Raw genomic sequence first — 20880 nt, 5'->3', positions numbered from 1 at the left:
TACTGTGTCAAAAGCAAGCGAAAGAACTGGAATGCATTTGGTTCTTTTTATTAATCCAGTTACCTTTCGATTTTCGTTATTAGATTGTGGCTGCTACGTTCCATGACAAGAAAATATTTTTTAGGCCTTAAGATCCAGAAAAAAACAAGAAAAGAACTAACAGATAAAAAGCTGAAACACAAAGCTTTTCTATAAAGAAGAATAGATATTTCTAGCTTTCTAAAGGACAGAAAGAGACGAATGTTACCTGTTTAAAACAAAACTGCGGTGCTGCTTCAGCTTTAGAATAGCATAAATATTCTTCCCAATCAAAAATATCGGCAACACTTTTTTCATCTTCCATTTTGTACTCTTCACGACAAACAGCTGAACAGAACTGTCTTCTTAGATAATCAGTTGTAAGGTGATGTTTTGCCGGACTCGCTAATACTTCTTTACAATATACACACTTACCCTAAAGAAAACTAAACTGTTAACAAAAAGTTGTCCATCTCTGTCACCTCGAATACACAAGAAACGTCATCTTTTCACCATATCATGACAAACTACATCATGCCGTTCAGTATTCCATCCCGTTTCACCATAACTTAAACATTTTGGGGAAACATCTGCAATTCGGACAAGTTAATAGATATTGTTTTCTGTGTTTTAACTTAAGTTCTGGGTTTTAGCCACATTTTAGATTGCTATATAGGAAGAATCATTGAGACCCAAAACTGGCACCCATTTGCAATTTTCATCCTGCTTTCATTTTTTTAAATAGCAATATGGCATATAATAAAAATGAACAAGAAGAGCTATAGCATTGGTTCTAGGCACTAAGAGCATATAAAATTCTTTCAGGACATCTCCTCCGATTATACGAGCTATACATCATACATTTCCTCAAACATTTTGATAGAAGATCCCTTTTAGAATTCATATTTATAATGGGGAAGGGGGGGTAAAAATAAGCCATAAAACATTTCATTTATGGGGGGGGGGAACAGCCAGAAAAACACAAGTAACGTAAATCTACGCATCTAAAAAATCTCGCTTTAGGATCTGGACCCATTTGCCCCCTTCTCATGAGCCCAATGTATAGGACAAGGGTTTTAAAATTAGAGGTTGAAACCCTTTAATGGGATGCAAAATAAACACAAAGATTACATAAACTGTAAAAAATGATACCATAAGCCATAAAAAATGTTCTGAAAATCCATAGTACTGGGTATTATTTCTCAACCTTTTTGTGTCGCGATGCCGGAGTATCATCGCGATGCCAGAGCATCTTCAATACAAAGTCAGTAGTCTCACGTCCTGTTTTTAATAAATACAAGCGTGAGCCTATTTATCTGTCTTAAAAGTATCATTATATACAGTCATATATATTTGGTTGCGAATCAATTGAAATCTTTTAATGAATAAATAAGAGATTATTTCGTAAGCAACTGTTAACTTTTTCTTGCCAACACGACCCCGAGTCTAAGGGAATAGCCACGCAGAGAAACGATGCTATAGGGTGATCATTGTATTTTAAGATACTATTTATATCAGCCGTCAAATAAACACCAAATAACATTCGAAATAAAAATAAAATTGAAAAGAAGATTCAAATATCTTTCTGATCATGTAGCGTATCTCTGCAAACAGTCTTATTTTTAAATTTAGAAAAACATTAAATCTATTTCTTATGTTTCCCTTTTCTTCAATTTTTTTCTTTTTATTTAATCTCACAGAAAACCAAAACAAAATTTGTTGATCAGAAGTGAAACCATAAAAGTTCGGAATAAGAAGCTATTATCACAAGTGAACACAGCAAACTGAGTTGAGGCTCAGGCCATAAAGTCCATTGTCCCAAAGTAAGAAGCATGATTGCCAAATTGAGAAAAAAAAAACATTTTGGTCCATAAGCAGTGAAGTCACCCTCAAAGATAACTTAGAGCTGGATCCGTAAGATATGAGAGAGGTAGCCTACGACCCTGGTATTAGAGAAACAGAGAGACAATACCATTGATTAAGTACATTTTGAATTGGCAAGGATTTGACTAGAATAGGAAGTACAAGTTTTTATTTAAAAATCCTCCCAAGTTTTAAACCTTGACAATGTTTTGACTTGACATTGAATTTAAAATTATTCAATTCGAAATTTGAATTGTTGAAAACTTTAGAAATATGTAATATCGAAAATTTTCAAATTCTAAAAGCATAATTTAAATGGACTTTGAACTTTAGACTTTTTTTGCTGAAAGTTTCATCCCGATCCCTCCACTCTAAGCATTTTCCAATATTTTAGGTCCCACTTTCCCACTCCCCCAACTTCCCCTTCACCGGATCCCTTCAGGATTTAAAATAAGAACTCTGAGACATGATATCCTTCCAAACATCAAATTTTACAAGATCCGATCACTCCTTCGTAAGTTAAATAAAACTAGTTACAGAAACGAGACGTCTCACGTCATCTGGTTGTTCAATTAAATTTACCGGACCGAAAATATGGAATTATTTGCCAAATACTTTGAGAAATACAAATAGCCTACCAGAATTCAAAAGTAAGATTAAAAGCTTCTTATTGGAAAATACTGAATTAGATCCTAATTTCTTGTACCGATAGTTCTCTATGTTTTGTTTTATTAATTTACGTTTGTTTTCTTTTCTTTTCGTCTTGGACTTGTGCTTAATCTTTCCACCAAGTTTCATCCCGATTTCTCCGCTTTAAGAGTTTTCCAAGATTTCCGGTCCCCCCCCCCCATAATGACACTGGCTCCGGTCGGGATTTCGGTTATGTCAATCCCGTATCTAGGACTTGTGTTTTTCCCACCAAGTTTCATCCCAATCCCTCCACTCTAAGCGTTTTCCAAGATTTTAGATCCCCCCCCAACTTCCCCTTCACCGGATCCGGTCGAGATTTAAAATAAGAGCTATGAGACACGATATCCTTCTAAACATCATTTTTAAAAATTTTTCAGAATTAACCCTCTTCACCCAACTCCACCAGAGAGCGGATCCGTTCCAGTTATTTTAATCACGTATCTAGGACTTATGATTATTTTTACCGCTAAGTTTCATCCCGATCCCTCAACTCTAAGCGTTTTTGGAGATTTTAGGTCCCCCCCTCAATTCCCCCCAATGTCACCGGATCCAGTTGGGATTTTTAAAAAAAGAGCTCTGAGACACGATATTCTTCCAAACTTCAAATTTTATTAAGATCCGATCACTCCTTCGTAAGTTAAATACAACTAGTTACAGAAACGAGACGTCTCACGTCATCTGGTTGTTCAATTAAATTTACCGGACCGAAAATATGGAATTATTTGCCAAATACTTTGAGAAATACAAATAGCCTACCAGAATTCAAAAGTAAGATTAAAAGCTTCTTATTGGAAAATACTGAATTAGATCCTAATTTCTTGTACCGATAGTTCTCAATGTTTTGTTTTATTAATTTACGTTTGTTTTCTTTTCTTTTCATCTTGGACTTGTGCTTAATCTTTCCACCAAGTTTCATCCCGATCTCTCCGCTTTAAGCGGTTTTCAAGATTTCCTCCCCCCCCCATAATGACACTGGATCCGGTCGGGATTTCGGTTATGTCAATCCCGTATCTAGGACTTGTGTTTTTCCCACCAAGTTTCATCCCAATCCCTCCACTCTAAGCGTTTTCCAAGATTTTAGATCCTCCCCCCCCAACTTCCCCTTCACCGGATCCGGTCGGGATTTAAAATAAGAGCTCTGAGACACGATATCCTTCTAAACATCAAATTTCATTAAGATCCGACCTTCGTAAGTTAAAAGTACCTCATTTTTAAAATTTTTCAGAATTAACGCTCCTCCCCCAACTCCCCCAGAGAGCGGATCCGTTCCGGTTATTTCGATCACGTATCTAGGACTTGTGATTATTTTTACCGCCGAGTTTCATCCCGATCCCTCAACTCTAGGCGTTTTTGAAGATTTTAGGTCCCCCTCAATTTCCCCCAATGTCACCGGATCCAGTTGGGATTTAAAAAAAAGAGCTCTGAGACACGATATTCTTCCAAACTTCAAATTTCATTAAGATCCGACCACTCCTTCATAAGTTAAAAATATCTCATTTTTTTCTAATTTTGCGAATTACCGCCCCCCCCCAAACTCCCCCAAACAGAGCAGGTCCGTTCAGGTTATGTCAATCATGTATATAGGACTTCTGCTTACTTTTCCCACCAAGTTTCATCCCGATCCCTCCATTCTCAGCGTTTTCCAAGATTTTAAGTTCCCCCCTCCAACACCGGATCTGGTCGGAATTTAAAATAAGAGCTCTGAGACACAATATCCTTCCAAACATCAAATTTCATTAAGACCCATCACCCGTTCGTAAGTTAAAAATACTTCATTTTTTCTATTTTTTCCGAATTAACCGAGCCCCACTCCCCCCCTGATGGTCATATCGCGAAAACAACTATTTCTAATTTAATCTGTACCAGTCCCTGATACGTCTGCCAAATTACATCGTCCTAGCTTACGAAAATTCTGACAATTCTGTCAGAAAATTCTGTCAAAGCAGATAATTCTATTACTAATTCTGCTATAACAATGTCCCTCTTTGAATTAAATGTACAAAAAAAGAAAAAAAAATTCTTCAATGATTAGTAGTGAGCACAAGTCTAAAATTACAACAAGCAAAAATAGGCTTATCTACGATATCAAACCCAAAAAAGCAGCAAATAATATGAATGAGGATATAAAACCGAAAACGAAAATAAATAAGGTTTATGCTGCCTGGGCAACGTGAAGTAGTTTAGCACATTTTAGTAGGCTTCATCTATAAAGCTGCTGCAGTATTTGCAGTCCTGTTACATATAATATGTTAGGGAGAGCTACTGCCTTGTAAAGGCTAGCTAGTAGGTAACAGTTAAAAAGGAACTTCCATGTGACAACAGGGGCAAAACATGCTGGTATTCGACGGTTAAGATGTTCAATGAGAAACAATCTACCCGCCATAAAAAGGGAAGCTTAGCTGCATCACTCGAGGCAGCAGTGGCATCAAGATGAAAACTTTTTTCACTTACATCATCCAAAAGCTTTTTTTACATTATTTCACTCCACAATGTTTCCTTTTTTATCAAATAGCCATCCTTTATTTCTGCAGTATCGACGGGTACAGGTTTTATTTTCTGAGGCAACAATGAGCTTTTGAATCACGTTTATCTTTGTCTATGATGGGTTTGCAACTTTCGCGTGTTGGTGTACCTATTATTGGTTTCAAATATGCAAGTAATGCTAAGAGGCAGTTGTGTTCATCTCTATCAAGGAAAATGACTAGCAAGTGAGAATCGTACAGCAAGGAAAGGGTTGAGATTCTTGTCCTACACACATATCACGTTTTTTATGTCCACGTGAAGCTGAAAACATTTCTCCATTAAATTATTCATACCATCAAACTATCGGAAATAACTGACAAGTTTTATGTTTTGGAACGATGTAACACAGCATTACCTTGTATACTTGGTTCATCATAAAATTATCGCCACTGATTGGATGTTAGGAACTAGAGAATAAAGTTTGTTTTTAGCAGACATTTTACATTTGATGCCATCCTTAAGGAGCGTTTCATTCTCTTTTTTTGAGAAATATTCTTCTTGGCACCTACTATTTTAAAATATTCAAAGAGTTGACAGTCATAGCGTTATATAGATGAAGGGAAAATGTGGGGGAAGCCTGTCAAAGGACGCTGCAATACATCACGTTGCCCAGGCATCATAAATCTAATTCATTTTTGTTCTATGGCTTATTTCTTCATTCATAGCACTTGCAGTTCGTTTTGGGTTTGGTGTCTAAGACAAGCCTATTATTGTTTATTTTGAAAATGTGGTGGTATAGATGGAGAGGAGCATTGTCACAAGAACCCCACTTTTAGCCCTCTAGTCCAACGAATTAAGAATCCTTGCAAGACCACGATTTCAAACAATATAAGTCACGACCAACATTCGCGAAACATTTTCTTTCCGTCTTTTTATTTTATAAATCGAAAGTTCAAAATTAGTCCCAGACTTGACATTAGCAAGCTCAGAAATCAGCACAATCCTTCATCCTGTCATCAGTATTAATATTGTTATCAGTGAAATTTTTATAAATCAATTTGGCGTAAATCAAAGCCGAACTTTCGAATAAAAGTTCAGTTTGGCTAGGCACAATACTTACCTCACACATTGGTACATTATTAATAAAAGTTTCTTCGGTTTCGTAACACGAAGATGGAGTTCAACGCCCACCACAAAATTCCGTAAATAAACAGTTTTAAAGCCAGTGAAAAAGACAAGAAAAGTGAGAAAGAACGCCATATCAAATATTATAACCATTAAAATTAAGAGTAAATGATCCAAATGCTTAAATTTAAGCCTTAATGATGCAAATTACAACACAAACATAAACTTAAGCAGTTATTTCCACTGACAAGACGTCAACTGTGTTAAAGCCAAAAATAAAAACATCTCTAATACACATTTCATACATGTTATTTGACTTCCTCCAAGGTTAAACAGAGAATCAACTTTTTTTTAAACCATTATGTAGTTGAGTCGTTTCATGAATAGGTGACGGATCTGATTCAAGGACCAGTAAATTTTTGTTAAATTGTTAAGAAGGACTTCAGTTTTCGAGAAGGTTTTAAAGGAAGAAAATTTGATTCTAGGAGATATTTCGAGGAGCCATGATCATTTCCAGCTATTGGGGAAGCTCAGATTTCTTTTGAAGAAAATTGTTCATTTCCCAGGAATTTGGGGAGCTTGAGCACTAATATAAATATGCAAATTTGACAAAATCTTTTTCATGTTCAGCCTAATGTAAAGAAAAAGACAGGTGATAAAAACTAAACGCATATAACATTCCTATTTATGTTTTTATATTTAGCTCATTGCTGGTTAACGCTGGATATTGTAGGACGCCAGGGCTCAGAGATGAACATGAGCTTCCTTTCTTATCAGATGTAACATAATCTTTGCTATGAAACCAATATATTGTAAAACTCTAAGATAATTTTACGAAAGTAAAACAGTTCAAAACAGGGATGATACCTTTTTTATTGACAGTGAATAGATATAAAATTATTTAACTGGATATTTCGAACACATATACAGTGTTCATCATCAGCAGTAAAACTAAAAGACATGAATAAAAATAAACAAAATTTATGCCTAATAAACTAATTACATATAGTTTATTGCTCTTATTTTTTTCAATGCAACAGCCGAGGCAAATCTCTTTGACCTTTTTGGTTCCGGTTCGTTAGAATTATCTGACATATTACGTGGACAGAGGTCATAGCTCTTAGGTGAGGTGATATTTACTTTATTTGACCTCAGTCAATTATCATAAATTGAGTTCAATCCAAATTCGCCTGTATATCTGTTTATGGAATTATTCTTGAATAGAATTTTTTTAATTTCGATTGTTTCCCTGAAAGTTTGCTTTAAACCTTTTCATCGTCTTTAAAGCAAAATACCAAACCTGAAGATTTCACGTCAGCCCTCTCGGAGCATATCTTTAATTTTCCAAATCATTTTATTTTGTTTGAAAATGTTTCTTTGATTTCTAGGGACCAAGGACCAATAGAATTTTTTTAATTTCGATTGTTTCCCTGAAAGTTTGCTTTAAACCTTGGTCCCTAGAAATCAAAGAAACATTTTCAAACAAAATAAAATGATTTGGAAAATTAAAGATATGCTCCGAGAGGGCTGACGTGAAATCTTCAGGTTTGGTATTTTGCTTTAAAGACGATGAAAAGGTTTAAAGCAAACTTTCAGGGAAACAATCGAAATTAAAAAATTATATTCAAGAATAATTCCATAAACAGAGATACAGGCGAATTTGGATTGAACTCAATTTATGATAATTGACTGAGGTCAAATAAAGTAAATATCACCTCACCTAAGAGCTATGACCTCTGTCCACGTAATATGTCAGATAATTCTAACGAACCGGAACCGAAAAGGTCAAAGAGATTTGCCTCGGCTGTTGCATTGAAAAAAATAAGATCAATAAACTATATGTAATTAGTTTATTAGGTATAAATTTTGTTTATTTTTATTCATGTCTTTTAGTTTTACTGCTGATGATGAACACTGTATATGTGTTCGAAATATCCAGTTAAATAATTTTGTATCTATTCATTGTCAAAAAAGGTATCATCCCTATTTTGAACTGTTTTACTTTCGTCATGGAAAGGCAGTGTGGTCTTCGAAGTTATCTAAGATATTTTTTTTTATTAGATCTATAGAGTAAAACACAACACATATTAGACATGCTTGTCTTTTGGCAAAGGGGTTCTTTTACCTTCAGCCAAACGTATTTAAAAAAAGATATCAAACGAACAATATGCTACAACTAAAATTTTATCAGTTTTTATGCTTCATCCTATTGTATTGAGACGGCATTTAGAGGTTTCTATTTGCATCCATACAGTAAGCAGGAGTCAAGACAAGTATTGAATGGCCTATCAGACACAAAAAAGCCCACAAAGTAGCTTGGTGTAGAAGCGACAGCAAAATACTAGGCATATAATGTACATTCTCTTCATAAAATATTATTCCCTAGACAATGCTTTGCAACAGATTTTGCAGTTTGTATCTTTGAGCACACTAGGCCCCAGTACGGTTTAATAACCCGATTGTAGAACATTTACTCAAAAGAGACAGTTCAGCATGGATACATAACGTAAAACAAACGATTATCCAACAATTTTCTCATGCAACTCACCAATGTAATCAGTGCATGCCTGAAGTTTATTAGGCAGCTCTCAGAACAGAATTGTCTATCTTTATTTATTTCTGGATACAAGTAATGAAGGGTCGTCTTTTCTTCTCTGCACCACTCACAAACTAAAAGAAAATTCAGTTTATTTATTTTGGACTGGTACTTCTGATCTTGAAAACTCGGTTCTAGCAAACCTTTTTTCAAGGCTAATTTTCAAAAGCATCCTGAATAAACCAAAAGTTTGAGACCCTTCTTCTGAAAATTAGTATCAATCACTAAATTAGCATCCTTAGTAAAAGCCAAACTCTGCATTTTAATTTAGATCATTACAAATTTATAATGTATGCGTCTCAGGGATCTTTTAAATTTTTATACATTAATTTTGACAAAAACAAAACTGATAAAAACCTCAGCTGCCAACAAATTAAAAAATTTAGACCCTGTAATTTTGGGTTGTATTGACAGAAAATATTTATGGCAACCAAAGTCTACTGCACTTTTCAAAATATAGTTAGCATAGTTATAAATAGTTAAGGAGTAGAGATAAGAGCTTAAAAAACACATTTCCAGGTAATAATTTAGATGCTGATTTAATTTCTAACAAATTCATTCTCTCAGCTCAACTATTATCCAAGATACTAAAAAAACCCTTTCCTAAGATTTTAACCACATAATTTTTGCAAGTTCATCAAAGTTTAGTAGCCTTCAGAGGAAGGAATGATATAAAATGATAGGCCTATTTCAAAATATCTTCTCATAGAAAAATTTGGCGCTAATTCTTAGGCTCTCATATATTTGAATTTTAGAAGACTACAAATTAACGTATTTACTTCAAGTCAAGATCAAATTTTCTTCTTTTTTTTTTACTGCTCACAGTCTGGTGCGTTACATTAGTCATCAAAAGATTAACAAAATGGCAGAATTCAAACTTTCAGATATATTACACTTACACAGTAGGCTGGGTGTCTCCTTAAATTTGACTGCTTTCTAAAATAATGGCAAAATTTTCAGTAGAATTCAAGATGACTTTCCAATTTTGGAAAGTAGCTTTTGTAGTATTGCTCACCTAGCCCACATGTGCTTTCCCCTGCAAGTGTTAACACTACCCCATGTGTTTTGCTTTGCTTGCATATTGTGTGTTTTATATTATAGGTGCTTGAGTCATAACAAAAGGTACAAACCAAATACTACTTGGTGTCAGAGGTAAAAGTCTAAAATGGATGTCCGACAGCCTTCAATCAATTAGGGTGCACAAAATTTGGGTAGTGAGTGGACAATTTGAATATGATGCTACACTTATACTCTACGGTCCTTTAGCAGGGAAGACTGAAAAAGTGCTATGTGCTTATCTCCTTATCTGGGTTGGAGATAGAGGACATGAAACATTAGTAACATTTGATATGCCAGTTGCTGCAGTGGATAAAATAACAGCATATATTAAAAATGTTAAAGATTATGCTGCACCAAAAAGCAACCAAGTTTTCTCACAACATGTGTTTCAAAAAAGAGAACAACTGGAAACAGAAAGTTTGGACAAATTCATTACCGAACTCAAGTTCTTGTCAAAGCTTGTGGCTACATTGAGATGAGTGAAATGATTCGGGGCAAGATTGTCTCCGGTGTAAAGAATGCAAAAATCCATGAGAGATTGTTAGCAGGTGATCAACTAACGCTTGAAAGGGCCATAGCAATCTGCCGAACATGTAAAACGATCCATGTGCAACTAAAAACATTTGAAGAGAAACAAGAAATAAAGCAAGCAATTGACCCTGCATCAAGAAACTGAAAAAAAAAAAAAACAGTAGCCAAAAATCCGTAGTACTATTTTTGTGGTGGGGAATTTAATAAACATAATGTGTGCCCTGCAAAAGGGAAGTTTTGCTCAAAATGTAAAAATAATCAACCATTTTGACAGGGTTTGCAAAAAACAAAACAGTAAATGCTGTTGAAGATCAGCATAATGCACATGAAACAGGTGGAGAATGCCCATCTAGCTCTGATCCAAACGAAGAATCAGACTTATCTCTATGCAGTCAACCAGGATCAAGGCAAGGATGAAGCCATTGCAACCATAACCATTAATGGACAGACAAGGGTAGATTTTAATATCGATACTGGTGCCCAAGGAAACTTAATCCCAAAGCACTACCTGGATATGCTATCTCCTAATTCAGTATTAGAGACAACCAGACATAAACTCACAAGTTACTATGGTTCCCAGATACCTTCACTTGGAACTTGTGAACTGCAGAGCAGCTACCAACAAGGACAAATTCAACTCTAGACATTACAAGGAGTGGCATCCAGAACCACTCCTATTATTGGGCTGAAATCAAGCTGACTTAAATTTAGTAAAACTTATCCTCAATGTTGAAAGGCAGAAGCAACAAGATCATCCAACAAGCACACCACAAGGTTCTAATGACATTTTTGAAGGGATTGGAAAGCTTGCAGGAGAGTGTGAAATACATTTGAAAGAAGATGCCACCCCTACAGTACACCCTGCAAGAAGGTGCCCATATCGATGAGAGACAAGCTGAAAGACAAGATTGCCCACCTTGAAGAGCTAGAAATAATTGAGAAAGCCAGCCAACCAACTGAGTGGGTTAATGCTATGGTCATATGTACAGCTGTGCATCAACCCAGTTGACCTAAGCAAAGCAATTAAACATCCCTACTGTCCAATCTCAACCTTTGATGATGGTTTTAGTAACCTGGACAGAAATGCTTACTTCACAAAGCAAGATGCACAGTCAGGCTACTGAATACTCCAACTGTCTGAAAAGGCCTCATACCTTACAACACATAGCACAGTCTATGGCAGATCACTGGAAAAAAGGTATCCTTTTGGATTGACATTAGCACAAGACGAGTTCCAGTAAAGAATCAAACAGGCCTTTGAGGGCCTCCAATGGCTGTGCCTTCTAGTTGATGATCTCCTAATCTATGGGAAAACCCCAAAAGAACATTATGACAGACATGAAAAAGTTCTAAAGCGAGCTAAGAGGTCTGGTATAAAATTAAACAAAAGCAGGTGTCAGTTTGGTCTGGAAAATATTCACCATTTTGGCCATGTGATCAGCAAACATGGCATCAAGCCAGACCCCGTAAAACTCCAAGCCATTAATGATATACCCTAACCTAAAACAAGAAAGAGCTCCAAATACTACTTGAAACGTTGAATTTTCTATTCAGGTACATTTCTGACCTATCATAAAAAACAAGCCCCTCAGAGACTTGTCAAAACAAGACTTTTTCACTCTACAAGAGTGGCATTGTGAATACATCATGGACATTAAGTATTCAATCGTGTCCAGATTAGCATTTTTGATCACAGCTGCAGGACCATCAAATTAAAAGTGGACACCTCAAAAGATGGCCTTGGAGCAGATATATCAGCAAATGACAACATATTTGGCTATCTACCCAGGACATTGATATGGAAACATTTTCAACACGAAACGTTAATGTGACAACAGACCATCATTCATTAGAAACCATACTCTCAAAGTTACTCCAAAATGCGCCTGCCAGGATGCAAAGACTCATGATTCAAATTCAACCATATGATCTCTCGGTTCCATACTCTCCAAGCCCTGACATCCCTGTAGCAGAAGCTTTGTCATGTCTCCACCTGCCTGACATCAACGAAGAGTTACATCCTGATATTTAATTCTTTGTACACGCCAAAACAAACCGTCTACCTGTCAGTGATACTAAAATCTGATAAATCAAGAAAAAGAAAAAATCAGCCCCCAGCTCACCCCACTAGGAACTACACACAAGGAAGGTTGGGCCACCTTTCAAAATCTCTGCCTTGTTGACATCAGACTGTTCTAGAATATTCAACACAAACTAGCAGCTGTTGATGAACTGCTTTTCAAGGGACCCATAATCATAATTCCATCATGTCTCCAAAAGAATATTTTGGCACAGCTCCATGCTGCCCATTTTGCACGGAGAAAACAAAACAGAGAGCTCACATGCTCATGTATATGCCAGGCCTGAATCTTGATATCGAAAACTCTATTCAATATGTGAAGCCTGTGCAAAGTTTGCTCCAAACAACACAAAAGAACCCCAGACCAATGCCAGCATTCCCATCCTACCATGGCAGCATATAGCAATTGACCTGTTCAAGTGGAACAACCAACATTACCTGATCACTGCCACTATTTTGAAAAAGATAAGCCACCATGCACGATTTCAGGGAAGGTCATTCAGAAGCTAAAGGCCAAATTTCCCCATCATGGTATACCACAGTTGATGATACGAGAAAATAAGACCCAGCTTTCATCACGTGAAATAGAAGTTTTCACAAATTATGGGGAATAGAGTTCCAAGACATCAAATCCCATGTACCTGAGATCCAACAGACTTTTTAGAGAAAGAAGTCAAAAATACCAGAACACACCAGTAGATGAGTTGGCTTCCCATGCTCAGCTGCTAATGAGTTGTCAACTTTGATCAATTCTATCTTGCACGTACCAGTATCTGAGAAAAAAAAACTGTTCCTCAAAAGGTATTCACAGAAAACGAATAAAATACCAGGTGCAACAAAAATCATATTATGATAAAAGAAATGCCAAAACGCCACACAGGGGATAAGGTTTTTATACAAGAGAAGGAAAGGGGGAATGGACCAAAGCAGAAGTTGTGTCATGCAGCAAAAATTCAAGGTCACACCTAGTAAGAACAGCAACTGGGTCCTTGCTAAGAAGAAACTAGATTCATATATCCTGGCTATATCCTTCAACACATGAAGTGATATCAGCAACTCAGTGTCAATGAGTAGTAATCAATGTCCCAATAGATCATTGGGAAAAGGAACTGTGGAAAAGGAGGTACAAATTGCCCAGAATAGTCACCTCTGCCTCCAAACCAAGTGCTTTATCATAACTCCAACACATTACTCCACCTACCTGTACCATGCACTCCCAAACAAACTCTTCATATTTGAAATCAGCATAATAAGCTGATTCTTTTAATATGTCTATTGACATCAAAATTCTGTTCTTTTAGTGATTTGGTTACTATTGAGCCATGTTGCTCCTTACTTACAGTTTGTTACCATAATCTGTTTGATATTTATCTAATTGTTCTCATTTTTTGCAATGATGTGATTGACCAGTTTAGGAGTAAAATTTATGTTAACAAACAGATAAAACTATCCAAGAGATGAAAAACAATAGACAAATATATAATTTAGGACTGGTTATACATAGCCTCACTAGAAGTGGATAGGGCACTTTGCTACAATAGGTCCCATTACATCTGGAAATAGTGTTGTCTAGGGAATCGAAAAAGCTGATGACAATGATTAAAAATGGCTATTTTTATAAAAAAACTATATTTGTGTGAACCAAGCTAATATTTTAAGGTCTGTTTAATAGTAGGGAGCTTCTGGAACTGCAGTTGCTTCATAAAAAAAGGATATTAAACTCTAATAAAACAATAAATAATTTGCACACTCATGTATACTGGAAAAATAGCTGATTAAGATTCTTAGCAATGTAAATACTAATATGATAATGCTCAGTAGACAGGTACCTGTTTGTCAAAAGATACATTACCTCAAAGCTGCCCAACTATAGACTACCCTAGGGTTTTTTGAAACACTATAGTAGCAAATGAGTAGTACTATTTTATTTTTCAATAGACACTATTTCCAAATATAACAGTAACTTTTCTGACAAAACACCCCCTTCCTATCAGTCACAGATATTGTCCTAAAGAATAGATTTCTTTATTGTTTCTCATCTCTTGACACATCCTATTTCTTTGTAAAAGGGTAGCTGTGTTTTTGACCTGTCAAAAAGCATTATTTGATTCCAAAGGACCTGGGATTAGCTGGAAAGATACATTTGAAGAGGATTTAAAAATGTGGGTAACATTGCTAAGTTAAAGCTCTAACAAGGGAGATCATTATAAAACCAACATACCAGTACCATTAGATTCCTTGTTTTAGATTACTACTGAACAGTTTATTTTGTTAGTTGAGTTATATTCTTTTGCAGATTGTGTTTATTAAAGATTAGGTGAAAAAACAAGGTAAGAAATCCTCCAGAGCCATTGTTGGCACATACAGCTTTGAAGCAACGCTTCAGTAGCTGGCTCTTTTTTCAGGGACAATTAGCAAGTTTGTCGCTTTTCATTTCACATGAAAGATAAACATAAAAGACGTGCTATATTGTCAACAACTATATTGTTGTTGCATCAAGGATGAATCAGGGTCTTACCACAATCAATGTTGAGTCAGCATTCCAATATACCATTGCAAATGAAAATTGTATCATCACTATCTTGGACAAAATAAGAAAGTGCATTGAAAGACTGGCATACTACCTTTTAGGAAGATATTTTTTTTGATAATCTACTTGATGTCTATTCTATGCATGAATCCACAGATGACTGTATACAGAATAGTAATGAGACTGGTTCTGAAACCAATAAGGGCAGTGGTGCCAAAAGGAGTTAAACAGGTAAAAGAAACCATCTCTGTTGAACATAGAGAAAATAGACATTAATTCACTTCATAAATACAATTGGCAGACATATACCACTAGTTTCTGTTTTCTCAGAAAAAAATTCAAGCCTGAGATGATACATAGTCACATTGATCTGAGATATATATTTTTTTTCCACAAAAGACAGAATTGTTCTTTTAACTTTTCCTTCACATTCCTCCCACCAACTCAAACCCTTAGATGTTGGTATTCCCTCCAACTCCATCCCTTAGATATTGGTGTTCTTGGTCCTTAAAAGAGTCATATCAAGCTTAAGTTCAATGAATGACTCTGGTTGAATCCTGGACAAAGATATCTATTCACAAAATGGCTAAACTTTCTCTTATAGCCAACTTATAAAAGTTTTCACAGCTAATGTCTCTTATTCTTTCAAAAACGATCGAGTATGATCTTTTAACAAGAATGTGTTTTGTGAGGTAGAATTCCTTGCATATCAAATGAAAGATCAAATTATTCAAGGTCAAGTAAGTTCAAATCAGGGAAAGGCAACTGGATTGGAACACAAAGAAATTTACCAGTCTAAGGCCAACAATAGCAGTTCTACTCCTGGGTAATCAACTGATACCTGCCCTGTCCAGGGGCCATCAACCACTAACCTGCAAGGTCATTTGACCAGAATAAACCCAGAAATGATTAGACCTTTTCTGTGTTAAAAAATTGTTGAATCAATTTTTTACAAGCATCTCATAACCAAAAGAACCAGGAGAGTGACAGACACCCAAGAAAAGGAAAAAAAATTGACACAAAAGAGCATGAATAGGGAGAGAAAAAGCAAGCTAAGAAAATGACCCAGGTGGTTCTCAATCTGCAACATTCATCTGATGGATCATTACCTCTTGGCGTAGAAGGTCATTATAATTATAACCAGCCATTCAGTCCTTCTTCCTCTTCAGTAGGATATTTCCTTTGTCAAGTTTCAGCTAAAGAAGTCAACCTACTGCTATGCTGGCTTAGTACAGGATATTGAGGAAGAAGAAGCTACACTCAGTTTCCTGCACAAGAAAATGAAAAGTTTGTCTTCCCAAGATAAAAGATGTTACAAGTGTGGACTTCCCAATATTCTCAAAAGTTAGCCATAAGTTTTATATTGTAGAGAGCTATGAAGTTTTTGGTTTTATTTCTCAAACACAAAATGTCTTTGTCACACAAGGTGAAGACATCATGTTTTCTTTTAAATATTCATTTTAATGATTTTGTACAAACTAATTCAAAGTAGAACCCTTGTTTTATGGAAGAATTTAGTCTTATTTTAGAACTGCAAGTAGTTGTTTGCATTTTCTTAACTTCTTGGGTCCAATCCCAAGGATGTCCAAATGAACCTCACCAGGTAGAGTTGGTTGGGACACTTTGCCAAAAGTATAATTGCAGATTTTGAGAAAAGTTAAACAATAAACAAACTGAAAAATCTCAAACATTTGTTATTCTGGGAGAATCTAAATAACATCAAACTAATATTTTTTTTTGTAAGCAAACAAGTTATTTGTGATCACCAAATTTTTTTCTGCTTCAACCCCAACTTTTTTCTTATAATACTTCCTACAGAAGAGCCATATTTCTTCCATGTTGGAAGAATGGACAAAAACATGAAAACCTAATTAATAGAAACACAGTGCATATTAATTGAAGATAACCCATAGGGTAAATATTTTGAAGTTCACATTATTGACCTACAAATGAAGTAAACATACCACTTGATACCTTTTTTATACTCTTTTTAAATATAATAACTGCTTTTCTTGCAAATTCAATTTTAAGTCCTTTTAGAACCCTTGAAAATAATAATTTCATTCTATATTTGGATATAAAAATGGGTTTTGACATTTTTTCAAACTTACTATTTCATTATAAATCCATTTTCCCAAAGTTGTATAATTCACAAACATTGACTTGTCAAGATTAAGCTGAATAAAAAAAAAAAAAATCAAAACAATTCTGCCATATTTCTTCTTATTCTGTTACACCACTTAAAAACTGACATTTCACCAATATGTTGAAAAATACAAAGGAAGACAGAAGAAACAGCAGATGAAAAAATTGTTTTGAATTTTTGTATCCAACTTAATTGTTAAAAATCAATTGTTAAAATTGTTAAAAATACTTGCAGATTATATAACTTTAATAAAAGGGATTTTATAATGAAATAGTAAGTTTGTAACCAATGTTTTAACCCTTTAAACACCAAAAAGCAGGATGAAATTATCATTTTCAAGGGTCCAAAAAAGGCTTAAAATTGATTTTACAAGAAAAGCATTTATTATATTTTTAAAGAGCATAAAAATGTTATCTAGTGGAATAATCACTTTATTTGTAAGTCAATAATATGAACTGCAAAACATTTACCCAATAATGCATACTAATTTTGTCCAGGCAACCACTATAAACAACACAATCATTCTGCATGTTGTTAAGTAGGCTAGCCTTATTACTATAGCCAATTGTTTTCATGTACTCCTAGTGCATTAGCTTCAGCAATGGTTTTATCCTTATATAGTATACCAAACAAACACATTATAGTGATAAGTGTTATGTAAAAGAATAATACTGCTATGGTTAAGGTAGAAAATGAGGTTAGCATCTGATTTTGTATTAAATCAGGAGTTAAACAGGGATGTGTTCTATCCCCTTTATATGGATCAATTTGATAGACTTTGTTAAGGAGCACAGGGAAGGCAATGGGAGACCATAGAGTCAAATGGAGAGAAATAAAATCTCCTGGTCTTTGATTATGCTGATGATTTAAGCATTCTAGATGAAAGTGTGAGCAAAATGAATGAGCTTTTAGATGTTTACAAGTTCAGGGTGCTAGAATAGATTTGAAAATTAATATTAAGACTAAGTCACTAAGGCTAGGAATAAGTAAAGTTGAAAATGTGACCTTGGGTAACAAAAAGATCAATCAGGGGGGGGGGGCAGCTTCACTTACCTTGTCAGTATTATTGGTAATGATAGTTGATGTAATGAAGATGTTAAAAAATAGAATAGCTAAGGCTCAGGGTGTTTTTTTCACAGTTAAAATGGCTGGGAAGAAATGAAAATAAGTCTGCAAACCCAGATTAGAATATTGGAAGCTATAGTGATGACAGAGGTCAAATATGGCTCTGAACCATGGTTGCTGCAATAAGCAGATGGAGATTTACCTTAAATCACAGCTTGGAGCAATATAAAAATTTTCCATCCTTATGGTTGGAGATGACTATTTAGGGACAACACAGACAGAATAAATAGGTGATCCCTACTAGCAAACAACAGTAAATAACCATTTTGAACGAGGGAATCAGGATCATGCAATATGACAAGGTCTAAAAGCCAGGGATTCTGATCAGCTCTATGGCCTGTAGGCTTATCAATAGTCTGATGAAGAAAATTATTTGATAGGCAAGATAAAAAAAAAGGCTATTAGATGAAGAATGTCCAGTTCCTTCAACCCACTCAATAGCAGGAAAAATAAAATCTCCAATGATTATTAACCTAGATGAGCTAGGAAGGGATACTGAAGATGCCATTTCATCAATAATAGTTTTGAGGGCCAATTCACTGTCTTCAAGGTAAAGAGCACTTGGACTTCACACCCAAGACACAATTTTTTATTAGCAATTGAGATATCAAGCCATAAACTTGCAATCAAAGACATATCAAGCATAGGAGGATTTACAACCCTAATCTGGATACTGTCTCTTACATAAACACCAACTCCTATTTGACAATTTGGGTGCTCTAAGTTGCTAAATAGCTGATATCCTGACATCTGTAGTGATGTTTCAGTTACCACAAATAGACTATGTTTTGGCAACAGTTCAACAAAACCTGCAGCATCAACTGATATTGCCTACAGATTGTTCTGGGTACCCAGCTGACTGATGGTATTTCAAATAGTGGGCTGTGCAAAAATGTGGTTTAATCCTGCTTTCTAGTGCTATAATGAAAGAAAGGTTGAGATGGCTCAGGAATGTTCTGATGATGAAGAATTACATATTTCCAAAGAGTTTCCTTTTTGGCCAACCATCTAAGCTAAACAGAAAGCAGGTTGTCCTTGCCTGGAGGATTTCATAAAGAAAAATTTTAAGGAAATGGGACTTCCAAGGAGAATGTAAAGAGAGAGGCCTTGAACAGATTGGGATGGAGAAATAGTGTGCATGGCTGTGTTGGCACCAGGCAGTAAGGTGCTGTAGTGAGTTGGCAAAAATAAGGAATTCAGGGGAACTTTTGGGTAAAATTCTCATTTAATGACTTCTTGCTATCTTGGAAAGGGGTTAGGTTAGGCAAATTAAACTTTCAGGGATGGGTCTACAGGCTAAAGTATGTCCTGGGAAAAAAGTTTGAAGTACCTACCTCTACTCCCTCTCCCTTTAGAGGGTCCTGACCTTTGATGACCTATAAAAATATGTGTGTTGTAAAGTGAAACCTTGCAAAATAGATCTTCTACTTGAATGAAGCACAATAAAATTGTTTTCAGCTTCACAAATTTGCTTAATCCCAATTTATAAGGTTTTAAAGATGTGCAAACACATTTCCTAAATTTTGGAAAAAACACTGATATGGCTCAGAATTCAACTCAAATAACAGGAATTGCATTTTCAGAGCTAAAGGCAGAGAAAAAGCAACTGGTAACTGAAATTAAGGTAAAATGTGTTTTTGTCAAAATTTCAATAGGTATAGACCTGTGATGTAGGCAAATTTCAGTGCCCTCTAGAGGGAGAAGAAGTGGAGGTGTGTACTTTAAAATAATTTCCTGGAATATGCTTTGGCCAGTAAGCCTAGACCCATCCCTAAAAGTTTCATTTTCCTAACCTAACTCCTTTCTGAGATAACAAGAAGCCACTAAACTAGAATTTTACCAAAATTTTGTATTAGGCTGTAAGGAAGTTCCCTTCAGATACAACCAATGACTGCAGTCTAGATTGACCACCTTTCCTTTTAGTTTTCCATGCCCTAAGGGTATGACATCATCAGGGGAGGGGGAATGAATTGTCACAGTAGCCTAAGCTGTTAAACGTTACATTTAGAAATCAAATTAACAACTACTGTTTTAATATAGGCTAAGACTTTTCTTTAGAATAGCCTCTCAACTACTGTTATCCTAAGTTTTGCTAGTCTACCTCAATACAGGTTATAAGCTACCTTTTCTGCTCATTTTAAAAAGATCCCATATCTTTAGGCCTAGCCTCTGGATTTCTAAAAAGTAAGTCTTTTCTGATCAAGTGATAAAAAAATTATTTGACAGGTCAATTGCAGCAATTATGCTCTAGAAGCGTAGATTCTTGAATTTTGAATTGCGCGGTTTCCCTTCTTTCGCAAATTGATGAGAATGTTGAAAATTCATAAAAAAAGGCCCGTTTCAGAAAAGACAATTCATTGGAATCGGCGCGTACACATTTAAAAGTAGCATCTTTCAATCCTCCCGTCGAAAGTTCCTACCCAAAAAGTTCACAGATAGTGAATTGTCTAATCCTACATATATCTTATTCCTTTTAAGGAATAAGATATCCTTCCATTTTATTCCATGGATGCCAGCAGGGGGCCATAGCCCACCTTAAAACTTAGGACTATAAAATAATTATAAGGAAACCAAAGGAAAGAGAGCAGAATAGGAAAAAAACATAGAAAAATGTATTATGCCCCATTGTTGGGCTGCCAGCCAATAGATTTTGA

At 35.4% G+C, this 20880-nt stretch overlaps 1 protein-coding gene across 2 annotated transcripts in view; it reads right to left on the bottom strand.

Annotated features, from left to right (window-relative positions):
• Positions 1 to 20529, bottom strand: part of LOC136040556 (polycomb protein SCMH1-like) — a 50352-nt gene extending 29823 nt beyond the window's left edge. Inside the window, exons 1-3 of one of the 2 annotated variants that reach the window (XM_065724782.1) lie at positions 20451 to 20529; positions 8708 to 8829; positions 248 to 454 (exon numbers count right to left, since the gene is read on the bottom strand). In XM_065724782.1, the coding sequence (XP_065580854.1) occupies positions 248 to 343 (96 nt within the window). In that variant the 5' untranslated portion in view covers positions 344 to 454; positions 8708 to 8829; positions 20451 to 20529. Of the gene's footprint in view, positions 1 to 247; positions 455 to 8707; positions 8830 to 20349 lie in introns of both variants that reach the window. The other variant, XM_065724774.1, reaches the window with a different exon arrangement.
• Between the last annotated feature and the right edge of the window lie 351 nt (positions 20530 to 20880).

Source organism: Artemia franciscana, chromosome 2 (assembly GCF_032884065.1).
Source record: "Artemia franciscana chromosome 2, ASM3288406v1, whole genome shotgun sequence".
NCBI classification, from domain to species: domain Eukaryota; kingdom Metazoa; phylum Arthropoda; class Branchiopoda; order Anostraca; family Artemiidae; genus Artemia; species Artemia franciscana.
This window is presented reverse-complemented; position numbering and strand designations above follow the sequence as displayed.